The sequence below is a fragment of the Carica papaya genome, chromosome 7, assembly GCF_054855325.1.
Source record: "Carica papaya isolate Zhongbai chromosome 7, ASM5485532v1, whole genome shotgun sequence".
NCBI lineage: Eukaryota > Viridiplantae > Streptophyta > Magnoliopsida > Brassicales > Caricaceae > Carica > Carica papaya.
In genome coordinates this window covers 3116873-3141268 of record NC_142315.1, presented here as the reverse complement: position 1 = coordinate 3141268, position 24396 = coordinate 3116873, and the positions used below count along the sequence as shown (strand labels likewise).

General features: G+C 37.1%; 2 protein-coding genes across 8 annotated transcripts in view; both read right to left on the bottom strand.

Annotated features, from left to right (window-relative positions):
• Positions 1–165: 165 nt before the first annotated feature.
• Positions 166–5555, bottom strand: LOC110817936 (trafficking protein particle complex subunit-like protein). The gene is made up of 12 exons (XM_022046658.2): positions 5099–5555; positions 4917–5001; positions 4606–4736; positions 4407–4509; positions 4254–4268; positions 3420–3565; positions 3074–3269; positions 2232–2306; positions 2020–2136; positions 1636–1680; positions 1223–1321; positions 166–756 (listed from the first exon to the last, which is right to left on the bottom strand). The coding sequence occupies exons 1-12, from the start codon at positions 5383–5385 to the stop codon at positions 736–738; spliced, it is 1320 nt and encodes a 439-aa protein (XP_021902350.1). The 5' UTR covers positions 5386–5555; the 3' UTR covers positions 166–735.
• A 557-nt stretch (positions 5556–6112) lies between these two features.
• SFR6 (sensitive to freezing 6) overlaps positions 6113–24396 on the bottom strand; it is a 35283-nt gene continuing 16999 nt past the window's right edge. For 3 of the 7 annotated variants that reach the window (XM_088207395.1, XM_088207398.1, XM_088207399.1), the window contains 9 exons: positions 23738–24356; positions 23234–23313; positions 22979–23061; positions 13493–13729; positions 12947–13118; positions 12015–12517; positions 11693–11869; positions 10898–11272; positions 6113–6674 (listed from right to left, as the gene is read on the bottom strand). In XM_088207395.1, coding sequence (XP_088063521.1) covers positions 6528–6674; positions 10898–11272; positions 11693–11869; positions 12015–12517; positions 12947–13118; positions 13493–13729; positions 22979–23061; positions 23234–23313; positions 23738–24356 — 2393 coding nt within the window. In that variant the 3' untranslated portion in view covers positions 6113–6527. Of the gene's footprint in view, positions 6675–7130; positions 7739–10897; positions 11273–11692; positions 11870–12014; positions 12518–12946; positions 13119–13492; positions 13730–22978; positions 23062–23233; positions 23319–23737; positions 24357–24396 lie in introns of all 7 variants that reach the window. The other 4 variants (XR_015813277.1, XR_015813276.1, XM_088207397.1 and 1 more) reach the window with 4 other exon arrangements.

The following is a 24396-nucleotide window of genomic DNA, read 5'->3' as shown; positions in this document are numbered from 1 at the left end:
TCCATGAGCTATATACACCATTAAGTAGTTCATTTTAGTCAATTTATCAAGATTTTAATATCAAACTCCAATTTTAATCCAACTCTGATAATTTCAACCCTAATTGCTATCATAATAAAAGTTGCCTAAAATCCTTTCAGGAGGACAAATTGTTAGCCTTCAGCATGCTAAAAATAAATCTTTCTTTAAATATGTTCTATCTAAACATACACTTAAAAAGTATTCAAAGAAAGGGGTCACATCCTTTCCTTTTACTTTTTTTCCTGGGTCACATGATTCTAGTTGCCAATTGTCCTCAGGAAATATCAGGCCAACAGACCAAACAAATAAGGTTTTAGTAGGTTAACATGACTTTCTCAAAACCCAAAGTATGAAAAAGTTATTTCCGAAGTCTTAAGTTTTCCTCATCCTTGAAGTAACTAAACATGAAACAACAAAATACATTTGAGTTAAGGGTCCATCTACTCCTTAATCTTAAATAATGGAATTGGTAAGAACCAAAGGTTGTAAAAGTCCTCAATGCTTGGAGGCCAGTCACTAACAGATGTCTGGCAATATGAGGTTTGGTGATTTCTACCTCCAGCCCTGCTCAATCTGATTGATGCACGATCTGTATATATATATATATATATATACACACACATGTACATGCCATGACACTGCCTGCTCTGTTAACCAGATGATTTTCCAAAAGAATATGGAGCAATGGCACCTAGCTGAATGAAACTTGCAAAATCAATCCAAATCTACAAAAATCTGCAACATAGTAGAAAATAACTAATCAGAATTATAGTCCAATAAGAATGCGAATGACAGTACACAGTACAAGAGCAAGACAAGATATTGAGTTCTAGAACATGGTTTTGCTATCAAATATCCAAGGCATTCCTCACACCCCTGAATTATGTATGGCAAACACATATATACGTATCCGTGCATGTTCTAGACATTGTTACATGTAGTTCTCAATACTATAATAACATTGGAAACTAATTTCTAAGAATTCTGATAAATATAGACCCTAGATCAAGCTCCAAATTTGGTTTACATGTATAATTATTTGAGAAATCAAGCGTGCTCGAGTTTTCAAATTCCAGATATATTGCATCTCTGCAAATCTGGTAGGTATGATCAAGACAAAACCAGATTTCAGGAATCTGTCCTAGCACATTCAAGGAGCTAGTTCTCTCCTAAAAAGATCCTACTAGCATGGATAGCCAACCTCTATATCAGGCAATGGTTCATAAGTTTTCTTCTCTCTTGTGTCGAATGCTGTAATGCCTGTGATTTTCTGAACTCCAAGTTTAGTAGCAATCAGGTTCTGAATAAGCAAACATGGATCAAGAAATTGTTACTGAAACAGTCAATTATTCAGAAATATCCGTAGAATGAGATACTTACTATCACTCATTTTAAACAAAATAAATCTTAACATCAAGATAACAGTAAATCTACAAGGCAGTGATCCTGAATCTTCAACAACTTATAGAAAAAATTGGGTAAAGTAAGATCAGATGACAGAGTATGAAGCTTCTTTGTTTACAAATAGTCCCATTCCATGCTCAAATTATTTTCCAAAAAATTTTATGGACAAAATCTTAATTATCAGGTGCAAGTCAGAAGAGCTGTTCATACCAGGTGAAAATCTGTGGTACCAAATGCCTCCACTAGCGGTAATGTCTGTCAAATATGTCAAGATGTGCCATCAGAAATAATTATTTCAATGAAAAATATATATATGAAAAATATATATGAGAAAGTGAGTACAGAAGAAAGAAAGGTCATTCGTGATGGTGTCAAACTTCCAAAGATCACCACCCAATAATACTAATTCATGCAGTGATGCTTGCATTTGCATGCGAATGTGTGCATTTGTTTATATGCATACACTGTGATATCATTTCTTCTGCCGATATATTATTGAGAGTTGAGACACTATCGTTTGCCCAAGACATAGTGTCAACTAAACCAAAAGTAGGGTAGCAAAGATCATAACTGAGAATCAATCAAATGCATTACCACAGTCTGGAGACCATTAATCATAACAGCTTTCTCTGTGCTTGACTCATTTTGGGATAAATGAACCTCAAAGGGACCCAATTTCCTATCAGTCTGGTTTGCCAGATTCAGGCGAACCTGCCGAAATAGGTGATGGGTCACTTAAAATCAAATGAATAGGGCAAATAAGTAAGAAAATTACTATGTCCACTGAAAAACACTTCAATAATTACCGGAAAAGATCTATTAAGAATGATGATAGGTGGAACCTCAACAATGTGCAACTCAACATCCTTGCGTGTGATAGGCTGCAGAAAAAACGTTGTCAGACACTCAGTATGGTACTTACTTTTGTACTATAGTGAAGTACACAAAACATGAGTGTTTGTAGATAAATGTGGATGTGCATGTAAAGGCCCCAGTGTAATAGACCAGTTGCAACTTGCAACTTTATAGAACTTCCACAGTATGCTTCTTCAGGGGAAGAACATCTATGGTATGTTATGTGAAGTCATAAGGGAATAAAGGATTCTAAAGAAAAGCACCAAGCTCATGCATAGATGTAGAAAAAATTCTCAAATGAACTGCTATTTTGTTCTCATGAAAATTCCTGGCTCATAACGTGAACTCATATGTGAAAAACTACATTGCACGCTAATTCCAGTGCTTAGTATTAAATATTTCAAACACACGCAAGTGCACAAACATGCACATCCACCAGAATATTCATTATGAAGAGCAAGATGCCCAAAAGCTATACTGGAGGAACAACTGAGAGAGCGAAGATAACACACAGCTACTTTTTTATTTTTATACTTGTTAATGAGAAAAACATAATTTCATAATATCCTGCTACTTTATGAAAACCCGAAATTAAATGGAGCAAACACACAGTGATCATTTTCATTTCAAAAAATGATAACTGAAATTAAAAGGGACAAAGCAGCTAAAACTTAGAACAGAAGACAAATAGCATTAAAGATAAAGAAATACAATAACCATCTTTTCAAATGAAAGATATGGCTACATCACAGAATAATGCTGCTTCTCTCAAAGTTAAAGGCATCAAACTTACAGTGCCAAGAATTTGTTGTGTCTGTAAACGACCAGGCTCCCCCAAATTCGTACGCCATGTTATCTGAAGTTTGCCTAGAATATTACTTGCTTGAGCCTTCACTTGTCCAGGACCATTTGAGGGCAATTTCAACTGATAAAGGTAGTTATGAATTCCTCCACCAGATCGAATGAGAACTGGTGGCTTAAATACCTCTCTGCCAGCATATGGAAATTAAAGAGGAAGAAATGCGTGATGAGAAAGGTTTTATGAGGGAACAAAGAAATAGAGATATGACAAGCAGATATAGTCTGACCAAGGAATCACAATTAGTTGTTTCAAGAATATCAGATGATATATATGTTACCTTGTTAAAGAATCATTCTTGGATAGGTGTTCATCAGCTTTTAGTATAGTGACACTCCAATGCGGAGCTGGTTCAAACTCAACTTGATCCATATAAAGGTTGGATTTTGTATGGTTCTCAATGCAAGCCTCTAAAAATGTAGTTTCCTGAGATAAAATTTGTAGTAATTATTTGAATAGTGAATTGATACACAAAAACCAATTTGGCTCATAAACATGGCATTCAATGATTCAAATAAAAGTCAAGTTAGAAATTAGCATTCAAATTTGAGAAGAAATCATATTCCAGGGCTATATGGGTATGTTAAAGATGAAAAATATCCCTCCAGTAACCTGCCCAGATTTACTCTCTGTACAACAAGGAGACAGCATAATGAGCATGATTAATTATATTTAAAGCAACAAGATGTTACGTTCCTAGTGAAATTATAGACAGATAACAGATACCTTTCATGGTCCACTGCTGTACAAAACCAATAACAAACACAGGATGGAAATGACACCCTCCAATCTCCATTAATACATTTAATGGATCTAGTCATATAGTAACACATTAATCTCCAAATCCACCTATGTGTTATGCATCAATTCGAAAAGAAAAAAAGAGCCAAAAAGGAAACTCAACTAAAAAATGCTAAAACAATTACCAAAACCAAGAGTAGTTAACTTGGTGGCACTGATGCTTATTGTTATCTTTCTTTTATTGGGTCAATAAATTTTCCTAGGATTTGAAAATGAACACATTACGTTTTCATTGAAACTTCGAACAAAGAACAGCTTGCATAAGCAGACAGTTGTTTGAACTTACACTTAATAGAACTCAACCCAAACCTACCTTTACTACGCGAACCTGCATGGAAGAAATCAACAAGATAGTTAATGCCTGACGAACGTAAAACATTTAATTCATTTTCTTCAAATTGACTTCACTAGTATACTACAAATTGTGTATGGCCAATGCTTGGAACACAAGGAATCTTAATTGCACCTTTGTTCTAACTGAAAGTGGATTTGCCACTGAAAACTTGAAGAATTGCGGAAGATATTTACGCTCCCCATCACCATCATTGTACAATGCAGTGCACACTAGCCTAAATTAACACAAGCATAGAGTAAGGAAATCAGCATAAACAAGAAAATGTTAAAAAGCCCACCTAATAAAGCTCCATGAATCACACAAAACTTACGTGTGAGCTCCAAGTTCCTTCACATCATGTTCCACAATGAAATCATAACGCCCTCCAGCCCGTATAGATTCAACGGGCGACTTTGATGTATCAAGAAGGAGTATCCTCTGCCTCTCCGTCTGGATTTCTGCCTAGAAAATTCCGTTTACTCATTATATTTCATAAATTTTTCAACTCACGACAAAGAATCAGTAGAAAAGAAATCTAAAAAGTATAATATACAAGAACAAGAAAATACGATTAACAAAAAAAAGAAAAACCAAACCTAAAACTAAATTATAATATTATTTGGAGTTGATGGAGTTACTGACCTTGATGATAACGTCTCTAACTTCAAAACTAGAGCTGTTATTGATGCTAATGTAGCTGCAAAATGTCTCTCCCAGATAAATAGCCCTGTTGATCGAAATAAACAAAAATGTAAATGCTCTTCCAGAAAACAGAGGTTTGTATCTGTATATAGAGAAAGGGATATAGAGAAATAGAGCGAGACCCGAAAGATTGAGGGAGGAGGAGGAGGGAAGAGAGGCCGAGGGCATCGGAGGGGTGGCGGAGGAGAAATCTGGAGCGGTAGCTGAGATCGGAGGAGTAGTCGGAAGAGGAGATAAGTGGTTGCAGAAGAGGAGGGAGGAGGGAGGAAGCGACGGGGTCGTCGAAGATATCTTCACCGACGAGAAGATCTGCGGGGTCGAGGAGGAGAGGCGGGTCGACATGGAAGGATGGCTTGCAGAGTCTCATCACCCTGAAGGCTAGTGAGTGCGGCCCCTGTGTCGCGCTCATGCTTGTTCAGTCTTCAATGGCTTACCAGCACACAGAATTTGGAGAATAGAATCTGCAATTGAGATTTTGAGAGAGAAGAAGAAAGAGCTTAGGATCGACTTCCTCCAGTCACCATTTACTTTTACAGCGGCGGCCAACAGGGGCAAGACGGGAAGCTGGAAAGTTACGTTTTCTTTTTATGTAAAATTATTTTTTGCACCAAGATTCCATGAAATACATAAAAGCCCTCTTTATTTTTTTATTTTTTTAAAATACAACATAATATATATATATATATACATATATAGAAAATTTGTATGGAATAAAATTCGAAATTAAATCTAATAAAAGATAAATAATAGAAAATAAAAAAAAAATTATATGGTAAAATTGGAAACTGACTCTTTGGTTACGAGAAGATTGTAAGTGAATTATTATTATAAATTATGATGTTGGAATGTAATTGGAATTTTCTTTTTTAATATATTTGATCAAAAATGTATTTTATAAGTAATTAGTAACATTTACAATTATCAATAACAATCAAATTATGTAATATTGAATAAAAGTAACAAATTTATGAATTGTTTTTTATCCTTATACTATTTATTATCTTTTATTAGTCAAATTTTACAACATTAAGAAAAACTAAAACACAGAACTTAAAGAATTGGTAAAACCAGCCTGGAAACATAAAATTTTGAACATACATACAGAATTGCATAACCAAAAAATAATAAGAAGCTACTTGTTATAATAGAATGCTTTATTCTAGTAGCATGTCAAAGAGGAGTTTTTTGATAATGGAAGAAATTTTGGATTATATGTAGTTGGCTATTTCTATTTTGTACATGGGAGGTATTCTCTCGTCAATTATATACTCCAAAAATAAAGATTGAAGATTATAAAACACTGGGTCCTATACAATATATACTCTGGATCACTTCGGTTCATGATCAATATTGTCCAGCAACCAACTTGCTCTTAAAACAGGAGTTACAAGGGTGACCCAGATATCTAAGCCCAGTGGTGATAATTCACAGCTCTTTTAATAAGGGAGCTTGGATTCAAATATTATCTAGGGTAGTTTCAACTCAGAATCGAAAACAAAAAGGGGAGTCGGCGGGTTGTGAGACAGAATGCTCAAAGCATAGGTTAGATATCTATACAACTCTAACCCATGTTCCACCACACATGGGACAGCCATATGCCCATCGGCTTATCCACCAAACTTCCAGATCATTTTGATTAGGTTGATTGGTAGCACCTGGGGAAGCAAAAGCTGAAGTCTGCCGCAGACACCTTATGCACTACAAACACATTCAAGATAATCAGGATTACAAAGCACAAACAGAGAGAAAAAAGAAACAATAAAGTGAAACACAAGCATTTGCATTGCATTTACGGAGAATACAAGTAGAGATAAGTATACATACAGACGGGTAGATATGCAAAGGACTGGTTAAAGAAACAAAAGAGAAACCGACGCATGCAGAGCGAAAACTTGGTAATAGATTATAACAAGTTGATAACTTACGAACCATACTACTTCATTTGGATGTAGAAATTATATAGAGGAGGAAAAAAGTCTAGAATTTCATCACGGAAAATCTAGATTCATAATATTCCACTAAATATAGAAGAGTCTGAACCCAAACAATTTGATTAGGAGTTATAATTAGAGTCTTGTTTCATAATCTGCATCATTCCGCATTCCCTTCTACTTATACTGAATTTATCACAAAGTTACTCTACAATTAGTGTACCTGTAATCTGTAGGATTCAGCATATAACAGTGCTCCCGGCTGATGGTATTGATACAAGTCTAATACATTGAAAGTCTTAAAAAGACCATGTCAATGTTTATTTCGGGGGAAAAAAAAAAGTCCATGTCAATGGAAATATTGGTAACACAAACAACCTCATTAATCTTTTCTTAGAAACTTTGTGGGATTATACTTCTTTCCCTTTTAGCTTATTGTAGGAAAAATGTGTCTTCTATGTCTACCAAGTGATATGTTGTGTTCATCACTGCCTTATCAAGCATCACAGTTATTCCTTCCCGGAATGATTGAACATGTCCAGCCATGTTACTACCTGTTACATCAGATCCGGATATTTATTCAACTTGACCAAGTAGACAGCATGATTTAGACTTTGTATAAACAAAGGAGAACGGCTGATCATGAATTGCAATGTTGTAAGCAAAAGTTGTATGTGCAAATATTATACCATTATTTTGGCTTCTCTCCACAAATATATCCTATTGATATTGAATGAAGTCCAATTTATCTCCTCAGTTTGGCCTTTGTCTGTTAACAATCGGTATTACTATATTTCAAGCTCTTTTCTCAAACTGCTTCCATAAAGTAATCTGAAAGTGATATAAATATTTAGGATAACAATTTCAGTTAAAAATTTGGAATACCAAGCAAACACATAATCTCTTGATAAAACAACTTTACTATATGAGCAACATCGGAGGTTTCAATAAGAGACAATTTTCTATTTTGGGATATTGATCAACTTCTTTTGGGTGGGGAATGAAGGAAATACTGGGTCTATAAAGACCAAGTCTATATATCTTTGTATTTAGGAAGTCCCCATACAATCTGTAGATTTTTCAAGAATAGGTAAAGGCATATACCAACCTGAGTTCTTGACTTTGACCCTATGCGACCTGATAACCAGGGCACTTCTTTTATTGCAAAGAGTTTCCTGGTGTATATGATCAATTACCATTGAAGAAATAACAAAAATGATATGAAAGTCTTTCATACAGATTCATCCATTTGTAATTGTTCCTAAGTTCTCCAAAATCTTAACCTTGTAGAACTCCGTAGATTCTCAAATCCAATCACTTCGTACTAATGGTGGCCTTTTATCCTTCAACTCAACACATTCACAACTTGATCACTTGCACCAATTTATGCTTAATTGCATAACCAATTGAACTTGGAAAGATGCCCACATTGTGGGCATTTGATTGATGTGCTCATGAAACTTGAAGTACTCAAAGATTTATGGAAGAATAGGTCATAAATTCCTTTTGAATTTACGTTATTTTCCCAAATCTTTGTTTATAAATCCAATATGTTCCAAATCTGCAAGGCCAAATTACGACAGAAATTTCTTGTTCAAAGCTTGACCATTTTTATTTACCAAGTACTCAGAATAGAACTTGTCACAACAACAAGAGATTAGTTTTACGACAAAAAGATCCTCTAATGCCAACTCCACATGAAATGAACTCAAGTTTAACACTTCCAGAATTAGAGAGAGCTAAAACTAGTGTAGTAGTAAGTTCTTTGATATCAATGAATCTCCTCTCAGCTTCCTTTGCCCATTTGAAGTTTCCTTTCTTTAAACAAACTCATTATTTTTTTGGAACATCAAATAATGAATTATTTGATGTGATAATGCTGCTGGAATTCGAACAAATCTCCTATAGAAGGTGGCCAACCCATGGAAACCTTTTCTTCTATATACATCAAAATGAAAAAGTAGGCCCAGTTGTGGGAGTATGTAGGACAAGTGATGGGTGACATGTGGCAGTGCATTTGCAACTCTACACCCGTAGCTGGTATAGGGTAGAGAAAGTTAAGGATGAGAAACAAACTGGGCAGGCATGGATGAAGACATACCCACCTCATACTTGCCCCATGCCCGTCCCTAATTATTATTCCACATTGTTGTCATGCTGATCAGGTATCTATAATCAGAGATCCCTACTTTGGGTTCCTTGATAATTTTTCTAAAGTCTTTATTATGGATCAGTTGGAGGTCTTTGAACCCATGGTGGGGAAGTGTTGACCACATCATTGCATTGGCTGGTGACCAAATAGTCAATATTCTCAGGGCTAGTTTGGCTATTTTGCAATTTCTGGATTGTTCGTTTTTTAATCCTTTTTGGCTGATGAGTTTGGGATTTAGGATTTTGGGTTGTAATAATAATAATAACGTTATAAATGGATTGCGACTTCTGAGCTGTGCCTTTTCTTTCCCTCATTTGCTGGATGGGCTAGGGATTTAGGGTTTCCAGAAACGATAATAAAAATAGTAACATGACGAATCAAAGTTAGGGTTACATCCCAACTTAATTTTGCATATGGATTTGCACCTCCATGATGCCTGTATCGAATGATACATGTTATACTTAGAGACAAATAAAATAGAACCAGAAGTAGAGATCTTGGATCAGAAAAATCAAATCAAGATAATGTTGAATAATAATTATGATCTTCTACAATCAACTATGCTAGGATGCTCTATCTATAGGGACCAAATATAACCAAAATAGGAAAACCTAAGCATACCTAGGAAATCACTGACAAAGCAAATAAACTAATAATTGAAAAGCCTATAATAGAAAATAACTAACTACAGTCTAACTAAATAAGAATAATATCCATAGTAATTCATAATATAACTAAAATTCCCCAAAAAGGTAAATAGCCTTGATAACAAATAAAAGACTATAATTCCAGAAACATTTCTTAATCGTGAACTATTTCTGTTTTAGAATCTGCCTACAAGGCATCAGTTTGTGTCTGTTCCCACCAACCACAAGCATCTTGCTAAACTACAGGCAGCCAACATGACTCTTTTTACTTTCCTAAAGTCCATGATATCAATAACTCTACCTCATAGACTCAATAAAGGAAAGATTTTGACATTTACTGTTATAAAACAACCTTATGTCAGGAGTCATCGGTGCCCCTTCGTGATTTTGCCTTGGTTGTTTTCAACTACTCTAGCAAGCCTTACACCTTTGTTAATGATCAAAATAACAACCAACGTGCTAGCATCAAGAAAGATCTGTCACAGTTGTTCCAGCTTGTCATTGGTTTTTCAGCTAATTTTCATTTTCAATTGTTGACAAGAGGACCTAGATCGACATCATTAGGGTGATTGCACTCACCACCTGTAGCGTTGGGGCTCATATATCTAACCCTAGGGCTGCCTCTTAATATGGGAATATTTTCTACTTTTTACTTTTCTCCCTGTATATAAAGGGGAAACCTTAGTTGCAAAACTGAGTTTTTCAATAGTGAAAATTTTCACAGGCTCCACCAAGTGAACAACACATGGTCAAGCATGTTAAAAAAACTTTCTGCTCTTACCCCAACTCCCTCCCTCCTCGTTTCTAGATGGTTGCACTCACCTCCTGTTGAATTGGGGCCTATATGCTAGAGCTGCCTCTTAATAGGGGGGCCAAGAGTACACGCAACCCTGTCATAGAGCTGGGTTATCTAACTAAAACTAGAACCTCAAAGCAAATTTATTGAACCTGAGAAGGACCCATTGATGTTCATCCATCAGTATCTCCACACCTGAAAATATTGATACTGTTGATCCCTCTAAGGAAATTGCTGACTATATTTTTAAGTTTAATTGAAGTTTTAAGGTTCCCTATAAGAAACTTTACCACTAAAGGCTTCTTTTTTACTGAAACCTTGTTAAAGCATATTATTGTACTACTTTAAATGTAGACAGCAGAAAACTGAAAAATTATAATGGGGGAGAAGAAAACCTTATACCAAACCCCTTCAAGACCAGTCTTCCACACAGCTGTTACGACATCCCTGCGTGATCCCATTATACCAAGATATGCACCCAGGCCCACAGAAGTGTTCAAGCCAAAAGCTGCATCTCTTTCAGACATCCGACGCTTCCTCGGCCACAAGCAATGGGCTCCATAATCACAACTTTCTGATGAGTTTATATCTAGTGGGTCTACATAATAAGTACTTAGCTTAGGAGCATCATCTGCTGGACCCATGTCATCTGGATCAGACCAAGGCCCACCAAACATATTGCGTCTGTGCCATTCCTCAGATGGAGGATGCAGTTCCAATTCGCGAAGTAAGAGGCCAGCAGCATCAGCTCCTCTAGGCCGAGGCATATTCTGTGCACCCAAATTTGGCAACAGAGAAGTTCATTAAAGAAATAACTGTGTTTGAAATCAATAAAAATTCACAACTAGCAAGGACTAGTTAATTTCAAATCTACTGTCCAAGAATATATATAAGCTCAATCATCATCCTCTTGTCAGTTCTCATACAATGTGACATATAATACCATTTGCATGCATCCTTTGCACATTCCGTAAATATAATACTCTTAAAACAAAACCTCTTTACTCACTTTACCAATTGCGAGAAGCAAATGGTGGGAGTGGGAAAAGGGGACGAACAGCCTTATAGCACTATTGTAGAGGATGTCCAATTGCAGACATTTAACAATCATGAGCTTTAAACCAACTAGGTAAAAATCCATGTTGGCATTTTCAAAATAGTCAATAAGATTTTTCAAAAGTAAAATCTACCTGCATGTGTGGACCAAGGGCTGCTTCCACAACTTCAGGCAATACAGTATAATTCCCATCGATGTAATGCAACCGCACCTGGATGTTGCTATTTCCAACCTGAGAGACTGGCAATGGGTGTGGAAGAGCCGCAGTTCGCCGACAAAGATCCATCAGTATGAGAAAGAGGACCCTTACCTGCAACACAAAGCCAATGGCTCCTTTGCGTGAATCCTATGTTATTGATTCGTTACCAGGAGAACTTATAGAGACAAATCAATATTGTCCATGCATATTCCTATGAAGAGGCTCTGTTGTTTAAATAAAGAACATCATACTATACCTCTTCAAAAGTGTACCCTTGACCAGCATTACCAGATCCTAACTTCAGGCGAGGAGCAGGACCATCTTCTGCTCCTTTTGCTCCAGGAGCAAGCTGACCAGTCCTAGCCCCCTGAACTTCATCAGACCTACCCATAGTAGATGATGGTTTTATAGGAACAGAACTGACTTCCTCAACCTTGCCAGGTTGAGGCTTTTGCATACTATTATCAGCATTTCTCAATGCAAAGCGGGGTTGTTGCGTCCGCCGAAAGAAAAAACAGAAAAGTAATAGTTGACATAATCTATGAAGAAAATGGCAGTCCCCAATAAGCCTAACAGCTGGTGTTCCAGGAAAAGTGCCTGTATTTATGCTTATTGGCATGAAAGAAGATGGACCACTAATAGGGTTAGGAGTTGAATTTGACACTCCATCAGTGGAGCTACTAATCTTGGCAATTGCACCTTGGACCCAAGCTTGCATCTGTGTGCTTCCTGTGGAACTTGTCGTACCACTTTGACCAGCTGTAAGAAACATGTTCAAACAATTTCAGAGGAAATGTTGCTTTAGCAACGACAAGAGATGGAAGGAAGAAAACAGAATAAAAGAACTCAAAGCAGACTTACGTAATGTACCTTAACAAGAACACATATTAACCACCAGTGAATAAGAAAGACTACATTAAAGCCAGCAGATTGCCTGCCTCTATAGCATACCCTTTATTCTTCTAATGTAAAGGCAAGATTCAAACCTCACCCTCTTACGAAACAGGGAAGGAACTAACCATTGGGCTAGCCCATAGGTACCTTTAAGCATACCTAAATGTTTCTAAACAAACATTCACACCAGTGCTTTGGCCATTGAGTCATTTGGTTGGGAACATTGAAAAAATTATGAAGGTCATATATTTTTTGGATAATTTTCAGTAGCACAAAAGACTATTTCATACTGACCCTGACTTGTTGCAGGAGATGCTGAATTTTGTGCTGGACTTGCCACCATGTTGCGATTGGTGCCAGTACCAGCTGTAACAGCATGGCTTGCCAATGTGCGACAGAAACTTGCATAACGTCGCAGGCGTGTAATGAAATGGGAAGCTAGATCCAGAACAGCATCAACATATGCCTGCACTACATGATAAGTGATTAATTTAAAAAAATCTCTGAACAAGTCAGCACAGCAAAGCAATGTAGTCTGTAATGCTTGATATAAACTAAGACTGACACACTAAAAATGAATGAGATATATGTTTGCTAAACTGCAAACTCCCTCAAATCAGTATTTTTGGCTAAAAATTGACGGTGATGTAGATTAAGCCAAGGTCAACTTTACCATACATAAAACATGTACTGAAGTTTTTACATGCATCTTTAACAAGGGCAAGGGAGCAATAAAAGGCATAAACTTGAAGGAAGACTAGAACTATTAATCATTTATCTTCGCAGCTCAAAATTCAAAGATGATCTGGTGCTCAAACTGCAAAAGGTAGAAACACTAACCTGAATACTTGGAACAAGTGCTGGATCAACAGCCATTGCTTCAGGGTCTATGCTAGACAATGTATCAGCATTTGCCTGCCATGGCTCAGGTACCAATGCTGAAGGATTTACAAGAGCTGACTCAATTCCTTTCCCTAGCATATCTAACAATAATCTTGCCTGCATATCTAGAACCATTGCTCTAACCTCTTGAGCATTTGTTCCTTCCAGCAACCTGCACTTTATCCTGTCAAGACTCTGCAATATAATAGAAGCAACTTTATTTCCCCAAGGTATCATGTGAGAGAGAGTAGCAAAAGATGAAGGCAAATAAAACTACGAAGGACAAGATAATACTCTCATTCAAAAAGCACCTCCTACCCATAAAACCATTGAGGGGGAGAAGTATAAGGAGAACTAAGAACAATGAGGTAACCAAGAGATAATTATGGCCGGGAAACTCCTCTCTCAGTTTCTACAGGCATCCTGAGGAACCAACTAAAAACCAAACTCACAGGACCAAGTAAACATTCAGACTAATCACAGAACTGAATGGTTGGGTCAATCAGCCAGGAGAGAAGTTTGACGGAATCCATCTTTTTTCTAGTTTGAATTGAGTAGACCATGAAAGAAAGTTTCAGTCAGTCTAATTAAATCAACTAAACAGGTGAAAGGACAGGAAAGCCATTTAGTTGGTTATGTACATGTAGAAAAGGAGCAAGCTGTAGTTTCGGCAAAAGCATCAGCCAGGTCGTTACTAGCAAGTTAGAATTTAATAGTTTGATAATGAAATTAAAAGAATAAATTTTCGAACACAATGAGATCATTTAGACGATGCACTAGGTTCCAATGATAACATTACTTTTACATTTATAACTACGGTGTAGAACCATGAGAATGGGGTTACAATATTATATAGAAGAAAATCTGAACTTCTATCACCAGGCAAATGCTGCTAACTGCAAACAAGATAGATTTTTTTTTAATAAAAATTACAATATATTACCAGGTACCAAGAGGGTGTCAACCCGTATACAAAGTATTTACAGCTTTAACAAAATGTCAACAAAGTCCCCAAAAACTTCCATAAAATAAAGATGATGACTAAAAATTAAAAAAAAAGACCAAAAACTTCCACATCATCAATCCTCTTGAAAGCTCTTTTATTCCACTTTTTCCAAATTACCAAAAAGATAGTAGGTGGGATAAGGTCCACATATTTCCTCTGCCTACTAATGCCCTTTTGTGCCCATATTTCATCTCTAACTGAACCCGTCATCGTCCAACCAATACCCAATAATCCATAAATCTCAAATCAAAGCCTTTTTTTTTTTTTGAAACATCAAGCGTAAAGGATGGTGTTAATGATGGCACTAAGAGGGTACCAAGCTCATATACAAGAAATTTACATTTCAATCAAAGTATTAATAAGGTTTCTTAACTCTCCCAACAATTACTTATTAATAAAAGACACAGTCTGCAACCATCTATTATTAAGAATGTCAAACCATTTACAGCGTCTACCCCATCAAAAAAGCCTTCCTATTTCTCTCCTTTGCACAACCCACTAAATAATAAGTGGAATTACATCCAGGTACTTCCTGTTGCCCTTCACACCCTTCCACGCCCAAATTTCATCATGCACCGATCTGCCATCACCTAAGTCCAAGTACCCAATAAATCAAATTCCAAAACTTGCACACAACCTTAAATCAAAGCTTACCGAACACCATAGAAGAACATGATTATGAGATTTAGCAGTCCTTTTACACAAATAACAACCATTCACCATTGTGATTCCCCTCCTCATCAATTTATCAATAGTCAGGATGCATCTCCTTCCAGCCTTCCAAGCAAAGAAAGCCACTCTAGGAGGGACTTTAACCTTCCAAATCTGTCTAAAGGGAAATCTGAATCCAAAACATTCCTATTTAGTTAGATACTTGTAGAAAGATTTGACCGAAAATACTCCAGTAGAGATAAGACCTCACAAAGGTTGATCATTGCTACCATCCAATGTAATGAAAGAGAAAGTAGATAGGAGATTTTCATACTCATTAATCTCCCAATCTTTCAAGCTTTCGAGAACCTTGGTCATCCCCCTAGTATGTACCTTCACTATGAGTTTGTATATGCTTCCGACTAAGCTTATGGGCCTAAAATCCTTTATGTTGTGTACCCCTCCACCCTTAGCAATGAGCAACAAGAAAGAAGAGTTGAGAGATCTAACAAAAGACCCAGAATCGTGTAATTCTTTAAATAGTTCTACGACATCTTTCTTCATAATGTGCCAAAATTCCTAAATAAAACTCATATTGAAGACATCCAGGATATGTATTGCCCAAGTTTAAACTTAATGTAAATTAAATTAATTTAAATGTAATTTTTTTAATTTTTTTTAATTTTAGTTTAAAGTAAAAATGAAATAAATTTAATGGAGAATGAAATTGAGAACAATTTTGGAAAAAAAAAAAAGGTGAAATTTTGGGTTTTTGGGATATTTTTGAAAGAAAAATTGAAAACCGGAAGTCGAAATGCAATTTAGAAAAGTTTTGCAACATAGGATGCCCAGTTAGCAGCCCCAACGAACCAGAACGAGCCGCGTGGTAACGGGCACTGATGCGGTGCCATGCGAGAGGCCACGCGGGCGATCCGCGTGCCCGTGATCGAATTACTTAGATCCGTTCCCGCGCACACGAACGGCTCAAATGCATTCCCTCCACAAACGCGATCAGACGGTTAAATTTAAACGCGATCAGACAGTTCAGATTAAATCGCAATGAACGGACCAGATTAGATCGCGATGAACGGCTCAGATTCACTCCCTATTTAATCGCGATCAGACAGTACAGATCAAACGCGATGGGCAACCTAGATTAAAAGGGGATGATTATAAATAACCTTTTTCACACCAAACTCTAACCCTAGCCGCCAATCGCCTCACCGGAGAAGAAGACCCAGCCGCCGGAAAAGAGAGCCGGCGCCACCCGCCACCGCGCCAGAGCTACTTCCGACCGCCAAAAGAGCTAAAAAATTTTCTTTTTGCTTAGAATTCAATTTTAAACACCCTCATGGCCAAATCGGAGTAAAAGGACTAGCCGATTGGCCCGAAATCACAGGTAAAGCACGGTGTCGCCGCCGCAGGGATTTTCACAAAACGCCTCCGATGAGGCCCTTCCCGATTCTCGTTCTGTGTAATTTTTCCACCACTGTGATCACAGTATCCTTTTCTACAGGTTGATCAGAGCAAAATATCCAACCGCAACGTGAGCTGGAAGAGCCGCCGCACCGGAGAGCTCCACTGCCGGTGAGTTTTGATTCTTTATGTTTTTCAGGCAATTGAGGCCTCCTTACGTATTTTCTCGCAGGAATTGATGCAAAACTGGCCAAATTCGATCGAAAACGGCCGAAAATAGCCAACCCGAGGCGGACCACCGCCGTGCCGAAATTCCAGAATTGGCCAAAATGGGCCCTGAAACTGATTTTGGCTTTGTTTGGGACATTTGTAGGTATTTATAGCGCGTTCTAATTCCCGAAGAAAAATTCAGGGAATCCGGGAACCACCAGTATATGTAGTCAGCAATTTAGTCTTTCCGATATCAAATTGAGTAAGAATCCCTCACTTTATTCTCTGTTATAGAATTGACGTCTAATTAACAGTAAATACAGTATTTTGTTACAATTTATAAAATGTGCCTAATTAATTACGGATTACTAATAGAGCCAGAACCGAAAATTATCTATTGTTGTTATATTGATTGTTTTTACAGTTTAAATGCATGATAGTACCATATTGATTGATTTTATAACTTTGAATGCATGTATGTTTGATTTATGTGATTGCCATTGAATTGAAAAAATAGATACTAAAGAAAAACGAAAAATTGTGTAATTAAGTGAATGGAACGGCAGACTCACTGGATATCCTGGGAGATGGTGGATGGACCGAGTACAATAAAGAACCCTACCGTGAACATTGTCTTATACCGGACGGAGTATCGAGATTTGATAATTTGGTGCTCATATCAGACGGGGTACGGGGACAGCCCGTTTCACCCTCTTACCGGACGGAGTATTGAAATTTACTAGTTTGACACTCATACCGAACGGGGTATGGGAACGGCCTGCAATTGAGAATGTTAAAGGAAAGGCTTCACGCGTAGCAGGAACATCCCTATGAACCCCCATAGATACCAGCAGGCTGATAAAAAGGAAAAATTATTATTTTGATGATTTGAATATTAAAGTATAATATGGGTTATGTTGTCGACTATATATAAAATCATGATATATATAATGTTATTATTTCTATAGGTTATTTTTATAAATCTCATTACGGTAAGTAGACGGTAAATGATTTTATTATTGATAAATGAATTTACTTAATTAAGTGCTCCATTAGTTATTTTGATTTTCTACCAATCTTATTTTCTGTGTCGGTGAGTTGGCGTGATATTATTACTGGGTTGGTGTAACTCATTCCTTATTTAACCATTTCAAATCAAGAGTACCAAGATCCAGAGTCTGATCCACAAGAAATTTGCAAGTAAGATGCCAGTTTTATTTACTTTCCCCTTATTTCCTTCTTTTTTTGTACTTCTTTCAAAAGAGTAATTTCCGTAGCACTATTCGGTATTTTAAGTTATTGTGTAATGAATGTAAAACTTAATCTTTCATTACGCTTCCGCACTTAAATTATCATTTATTTCCTTTGAATATTTTCGGGATCGTTACAGGGTAGGTGGTTTTCTTTTTTACACAGCATAAGACTTTCAAAAATCTCATTTTCTATGAATTCTCTTTCCAAGGCAAGCGTACTTGACTCGTCCAAAACCCTGTAGTTGATTCCATCTAGTTTGGGTCTCCATTCTTGTTATTTCATGATATAGTCTGCAGAAATAATCCCTAACCTCCTGTCTCAGATACTCATTTCCTTCCACTGCCGTATCTCCTGTCCAGAGTCTCCACATAGTTATTCCTCCTATGATAGTTGGCTATATCATGAAAAAGCTATGTTTTGATCCCTCTTGCCCAACGTGCTTTTGATGAGTGTAAGTTTCCCTCATTTAGAAAGAAAAGCTTTCTTCCAACCCGCTAACCTTTTCTCAAATCCAGTCACCACCGACTCCCACGTCCCCCACCTCTTTATAGTTGGCCCCCAGTGGTAATCTCAAGTATTTAATCGGCAGTTTAATAGCTTTGCAACACAAAACTCTTGCTAAACTCTAGAATCCTTCTCATCACCCAACCTAATCATCTCAGACTTGGTTAGATTAATACTGAGTCCCAAGACCGCTTGGAAGCCCAAAAAAACACATATGAGGTTGAGCATTGCATACTCATTCGGCTCACAGAATAGCATGGTATCATCTATCAAAAATAGACGGGTTGTCTCCTTGGTGCATTCTCCCACCCCCACTGTGAGTCCTCTGAATAATTCTAACTCTATGGCACTTGTCAATATCTCATTTAATGCTTCCATTACCATAATAAAAAGCAATGATGACAATGGATCCTCCTATCTAAACCCTCTAAAAGCCTTGAAGAAATAAGATGAACATCACTATAAAAGTAGTAGTAGTTATACAAGATGTTATCCATCTATGCCATTTCACACCAAATCCCATTTTCATAAGCATGTATTCCACAAAACTCCAATTTACACGATCATATGCTCTCTCCATGTCGAGCTTGGAAAGACCCCCTCCCTTTTTCGTATACCAATTCATCCACCACTTCACTAGGAATAAGAGTAACGTCAAAAATTTGTATACCCCTCCCCCCCCTCCCCCCAAAAGCATGTTGACATTCACCAACCACCTTATCCGTTACTCTAGATATTCTTCAAGCGAGAACCTTTGCTATGAGTTTATAGATGCATCTGATTATATCTATGGACATAAAGTCTTAATATTTTGCGTCCCTCCCACCTTAACAATGAGTACCAGAGAAGACAAATTCAGAGATGTAACAAATGATCCTGTTTCATGTAATTCCTTAAAAAGCTTCATGATGTCCTCCTTCATGCAACGCCAAAATTTCCCAATAAAATCAAGAATTATTTCAAAAAAAAAAATCATGTTGAAACCGTTCGGGCCAGGAGCCTTGTACATTTTGCACTGTGCTAGGCCCTCAAGGATCTCTTCTTCTGTAAACTCTCTTTCGAGATCTAGTTTACTTTTTTCATCTAAGGTCCTGAAGTCGATACATCCAGTAGGTCTCCATTAAAAATCTTCATGGTATAATCTGCCAAAATAGTCTCTAACCTCCTTCCTCAATTGCTCGTTCCTTTCCACTCTCCTATCATCTATCTCCATCGTCTACAAATAGTTGTTCCGCCATAAATGAAAAAGCACTTAGTGTTTCTATCCCACACCTTTATCCACCGAGCACTTAATTTCTGCCTTTAGGAAATCTCCTCCATTTGTATTCTGGTAGCTAATTTGAGTTTCAAAACCTCTCTATGAACCAGGTCTTCAGTTGACATAGTCTCATCGCCCTCCCTCCGATCAATAGTCATAATCTCCTGAAATAATGGCATTGTAGGTAAGTTATAGTTCTTTCCTTCCTCTTTACACTATTTCTTGGTTTTATCTCTTAGTATTTTTCCAACTTTTGTTCAATTCTGGAATTGGTTTTGCTATCTACCCTTGTATCAATCCACCACTCCTGGACCTTGGTGCGGAAATCATCAATTTTTGGCCACTTGTTTTCGAACCTGAAGGGGCAAAGTCCCCATTTGATCCATATAAATGAACTACTTCTCTAAACGATCATTTTGGCCAACTTATGAGCATCAAGGCAGTTTTGCTTGCACATGGAACGAAATGAGTGATATTAGAAAATCAATCTCTTATCATGAATATTGTGTCATAGATTTAGTTGTGCACAATGAACGAGATATAGGTACAGGCGTTTATAGTGCTCCTTTCCCTAGAGAATCAACCTCTAGAATAAAACTCCAAAGCAACATGGTGCATAAGTAGGTTCTAAGCAATGAGCTTCAAACCAAGCTATTGTTGCAAAATCATATTCCAACACACTCAATACTGAAGGTAAGAAAATAGTATTCTTCGCGTGTGAAAAGCTAAGCTATATGGGTTATCAATGTCCTGAGAAAAATAACTTACATATAGGAATGAACAAAGAAGAAGAGAAGAGACAACATATAGGGCAGAAAGTAAATGATTAGCTGATGATGACTACTGCTTACACACTTTCCCTTCCTCTACAACAACTTCCCTTGTATCTACAATCAGGTTTATCCTTCCAACACCTAAAATTGAGGAAGATAATTGGCATTGGACTACAAAGCTCTTGTTATTTGTGGACCTAAAGTAAAAAAAGCTTGTCATTGATAGGAGAAGTTGCATAATATAGTGTTTGCCTCAACCATAGAGCGTATGAAAGCTTTGACAAAACCATGAATATAACTTATACAAGATAGCATAAAATGATGACACACTAACACTGATAACTTAAAAACACCATCCTATATGATGTTGTTCACATGTAAGTGATTCATATCCTTCTTGGTTGACCTTGGCTAATGATTTAGATGTACCTTATCGTGAGAGAAAAAGTAAATATTCTTTCTCCAGAGGGGAAAACATACATTATCTTACTTATGAGTACAAACGATATAAAAAAATTTAAGACCGTGAAAACTGTAAAGCTTGCAACTAATGGCTAGAGTTGTTTTAAGCAAAAGGCAAACAACCAGAAGTTGTTTTCATTATAGTATCTAGGAAGGTCAAGGAACTAGTACAATACAACAAAGAGCACCATGGAAAGGAACTAGGCTAATCCCTGATGTTTTAGATATTGCTCCTATAGATTTGTTAAATGCACTCTCTTCATTGCGTAGCATTCAACATGCAATTAACCTAGTTCCTAGGTGTCAATTGCTAAACCTAGTAGCCTAGCACACAAACAAAAGTAAACACATTGAGTTAAATGACAAGTTGATGAGTGACTGTTTAAGGATTCATAGAAGAAAGTTTAAGCTCATGTCTGGTCCCTGCATTACATACACCCAAAAAAGAGGGGACCTAGAGAGTGTATGTTGATAGTCACACAATCAACGAGACTATCATCGAGTATAGGTTTCTCATTTGTCGTCTTGATGACATGGTAGACCTTATAGCAAGCTCCACATTCTTTTCCAGGATAGACTTAAAGACATGATATTACCAAGTCCATGTGGGACCCAAAGATGAATAGAAGAGAACATTCAAAATAGAGGATGGCTTATATGTATGGTTGGGCATGCCATTTGAACTATCTAATGCCTCGAGTACCTTATATCTTTCATGAATCAAGTGTTCCAAGCTTTTAAAGGGAGATCCATTGTCGTCTACTTCGACGAAGTCCAAGAAAAAACACATCTTTCATTTACAACATGTTTTGAGAGTACTTCGTCAAGAAAAATCAATATTGTGTTTTTAGGATTTTTCGTCTCTTCAAATGGAGTGGATGTTGATCTTGAAAAGATTAAAGTTATCCAAGAATCCCGAACTGCCAAAACTGTATAGGAGGTGCAAAGCTTCCACGCCTTGGCATCTTTCTACAGAAGGTTTATTGAACGCTTTACATTGTAATGGAACTATTACTAATGACATGAAGAATGAGAACTTTACCTGGACTGAAGCATAGTTTAGAGGAACCCATCTTTGCCTATCCAACACATCCCTCTTACCATAAGTAATATTGGAACTACAATTGGATGGTAAAGTGGGTTGTTTTGCAATAGATAAAACAACTTTCATGGAGGAAAATCAATTTTAACCGCCAAGCATAAGAAGAGAACTGATAAGGGCAGTTGCTAGATGTCGTATCTACCAAGTCTACAAGGGAAATAAGCATAGTATTAACCTATATATGCATGTGTTTGTACCTCATGAACCTTGGATGGATATAAGCATGGAATCCATACTTGATTTGCCAAAAACAAAAAGAAGCCTCAGGTAGTAGATCGATTTTCTAAGATGGCTAATTTTATTGTACTTGTACAAAACCCCTTGATGCTTCTAATGTGGCCAAACTATTCTTTAGAGAAGTAGTTCTCTTACATAGAGTGCCTCCATCCAATATTTCTAGTCGTGATGTAAAATTCTTATTTACTTTTAGAGTGCTTTGTGGAGAACGTTGAACACTCAACTCAGGTATTCTATGCCCTTCCATCCACAAACTATGGACAAATTGCAATCCACCATATGTAGGAGGCTTCAATTATTCAATAAATATTTTGAGAGCTTCTCAAATTTCTGGTTTTGTGATGGAATCAAAGCCTTAAATGTGATACTTAAAACTTCTTACATGTGATATCTACGAACCTAAGTATCATGTCTAGATCTATATCTCCAAATTGTAAGCAGGAATAGCTAACCATAATTTGTCCCACATTTGCGAGAATACCATTTCTCATCATTGTAACTTGCAACTGTCGGAGATAAATCCAAAGTATATGAAAATGAGAGATGGAAGCAAGAATCCAAAGGAACATACAGGACCATACTGTTGCCTATGCTGAGTAGAAGGAAGAGAATGAAAGTCCGCGTCCAGGACTGCAATTACACTATTGAGCGAAACTGGAGAAAAAAGAAAGATCATAGAGAACCATTACAATCAGACAAGATGTAGTATATTACTTGCAAACTTTAATCTTAAAAAAAGATTACTTGCAAACTTTAAGGGCTCTCAGCTTGGAGGAGATTAGGTCATATCAGTACAACATATTAACCAAGATCTAAATGTTCTTACCAATGCCATCCTCAGCAGCACTTTGCGTGCACCCAACAGCATCCCACCAATCAACTCCAACCAAAAGACTCCACCAAAACCTGCTCTAAGAGAAACAGAAAAGCCAGCAGCACAAAGTAAATTGGAAACTTAACGACAATTCAATTAGTTTTTGACAGGAAAACATGATAGATAATAGCTATAGGGTTGCCTGTCTGCAGCAAAATTAAATGACATTTGTTTTTCAATAGAAAGACAAATATATGTATACCTAGAAAGAGATAGCACCAATACAAAAGAGAAGATACAGTGTCTGCTATAGAGAAACAGTCAAATTAACAGAAAAAAACAACTCTTCAAGATCAAGGAAATACGAGAACTTGACACAAGAGATATAAGCATTCTCCACAAAACAGACGTATGAATAAAAATAAAAGCACTCTGTAAATCTTCTATAGCAAACAAGCACATAACAAAAGTATTACTGATGTGTGCTACCAGATTGACTTGTGATATCTCAAGTACCTTTCAGCAATTGCCCGTTCCCAGGATGATGAGTTAGCCTTCACTTGACTACCTGGGAGAGCAGGAGGAAGAACACGAATTATCTTTAAGATAGTGCGGTCCTTGGCAGTATCATGCCAAACAGAAGCTGAACAGCAGCTTGTTGAAGAAAAGGCAGGAGCAGCAATTGCAGATCCAACATTAATTTGATAATTATCAACAGGTGCAAAGTTTGGACCAGAGAATATGTGGACCCCACCCCGTAGAAAAGCAATAGCAATCTCACCACCATGAGCAGAATAAACAATTCGTGCAAGTGTCCGAACATCACTTGGTAGATCAAATGGATCAAAACTCACTTTTTTGGCCTTCTCAAGACCAGTATCAGATGTCTTTTGTACATCACATGTTGGTCCTACACCAGCTGCTTGATAAATTTTAAAATCATTAGTGGGTGGTATGCTCATGTCTACTTTGGACACCCAAACAGTTTGCATTGGTGCCTGCCCCCCAAAACTAGAAGACGGGTTTCCAAATATCTGATGAAGAACAACAGGCTGCACAGTTGATTCCCAACGCTGCACCCTCCATCCTGTGATTGAAGGACCCTCATCTGGATCATAAGGGGACATGTATTGCCCTGCACATGTATAATAAGAAAGTTAATGTAATTATCTTGG

Coding starts and splice junctions, on each gene's coding strand:
- LOC110817936 (XM_022046658.2), bottom strand. CDS start 5,385: ATGAGCGCGACACAGGGGCCGCACTCACTAGCCTTCAGGGTGATGAGA. Junction 5,002..5,098: donor CTCCTCCCTCAATCTTTCGG/GTCTCGCTCTAT, acceptor TTCGATCAACAG/GGCTATTTATCTGGGAGAGA. Junction 1,681..2,019: donor TTAATGGTCTCCAGACTGTG/GTAATGCATTTG, acceptor CATATTTGACAG/ACATTACCGCTAGTGGAGGC.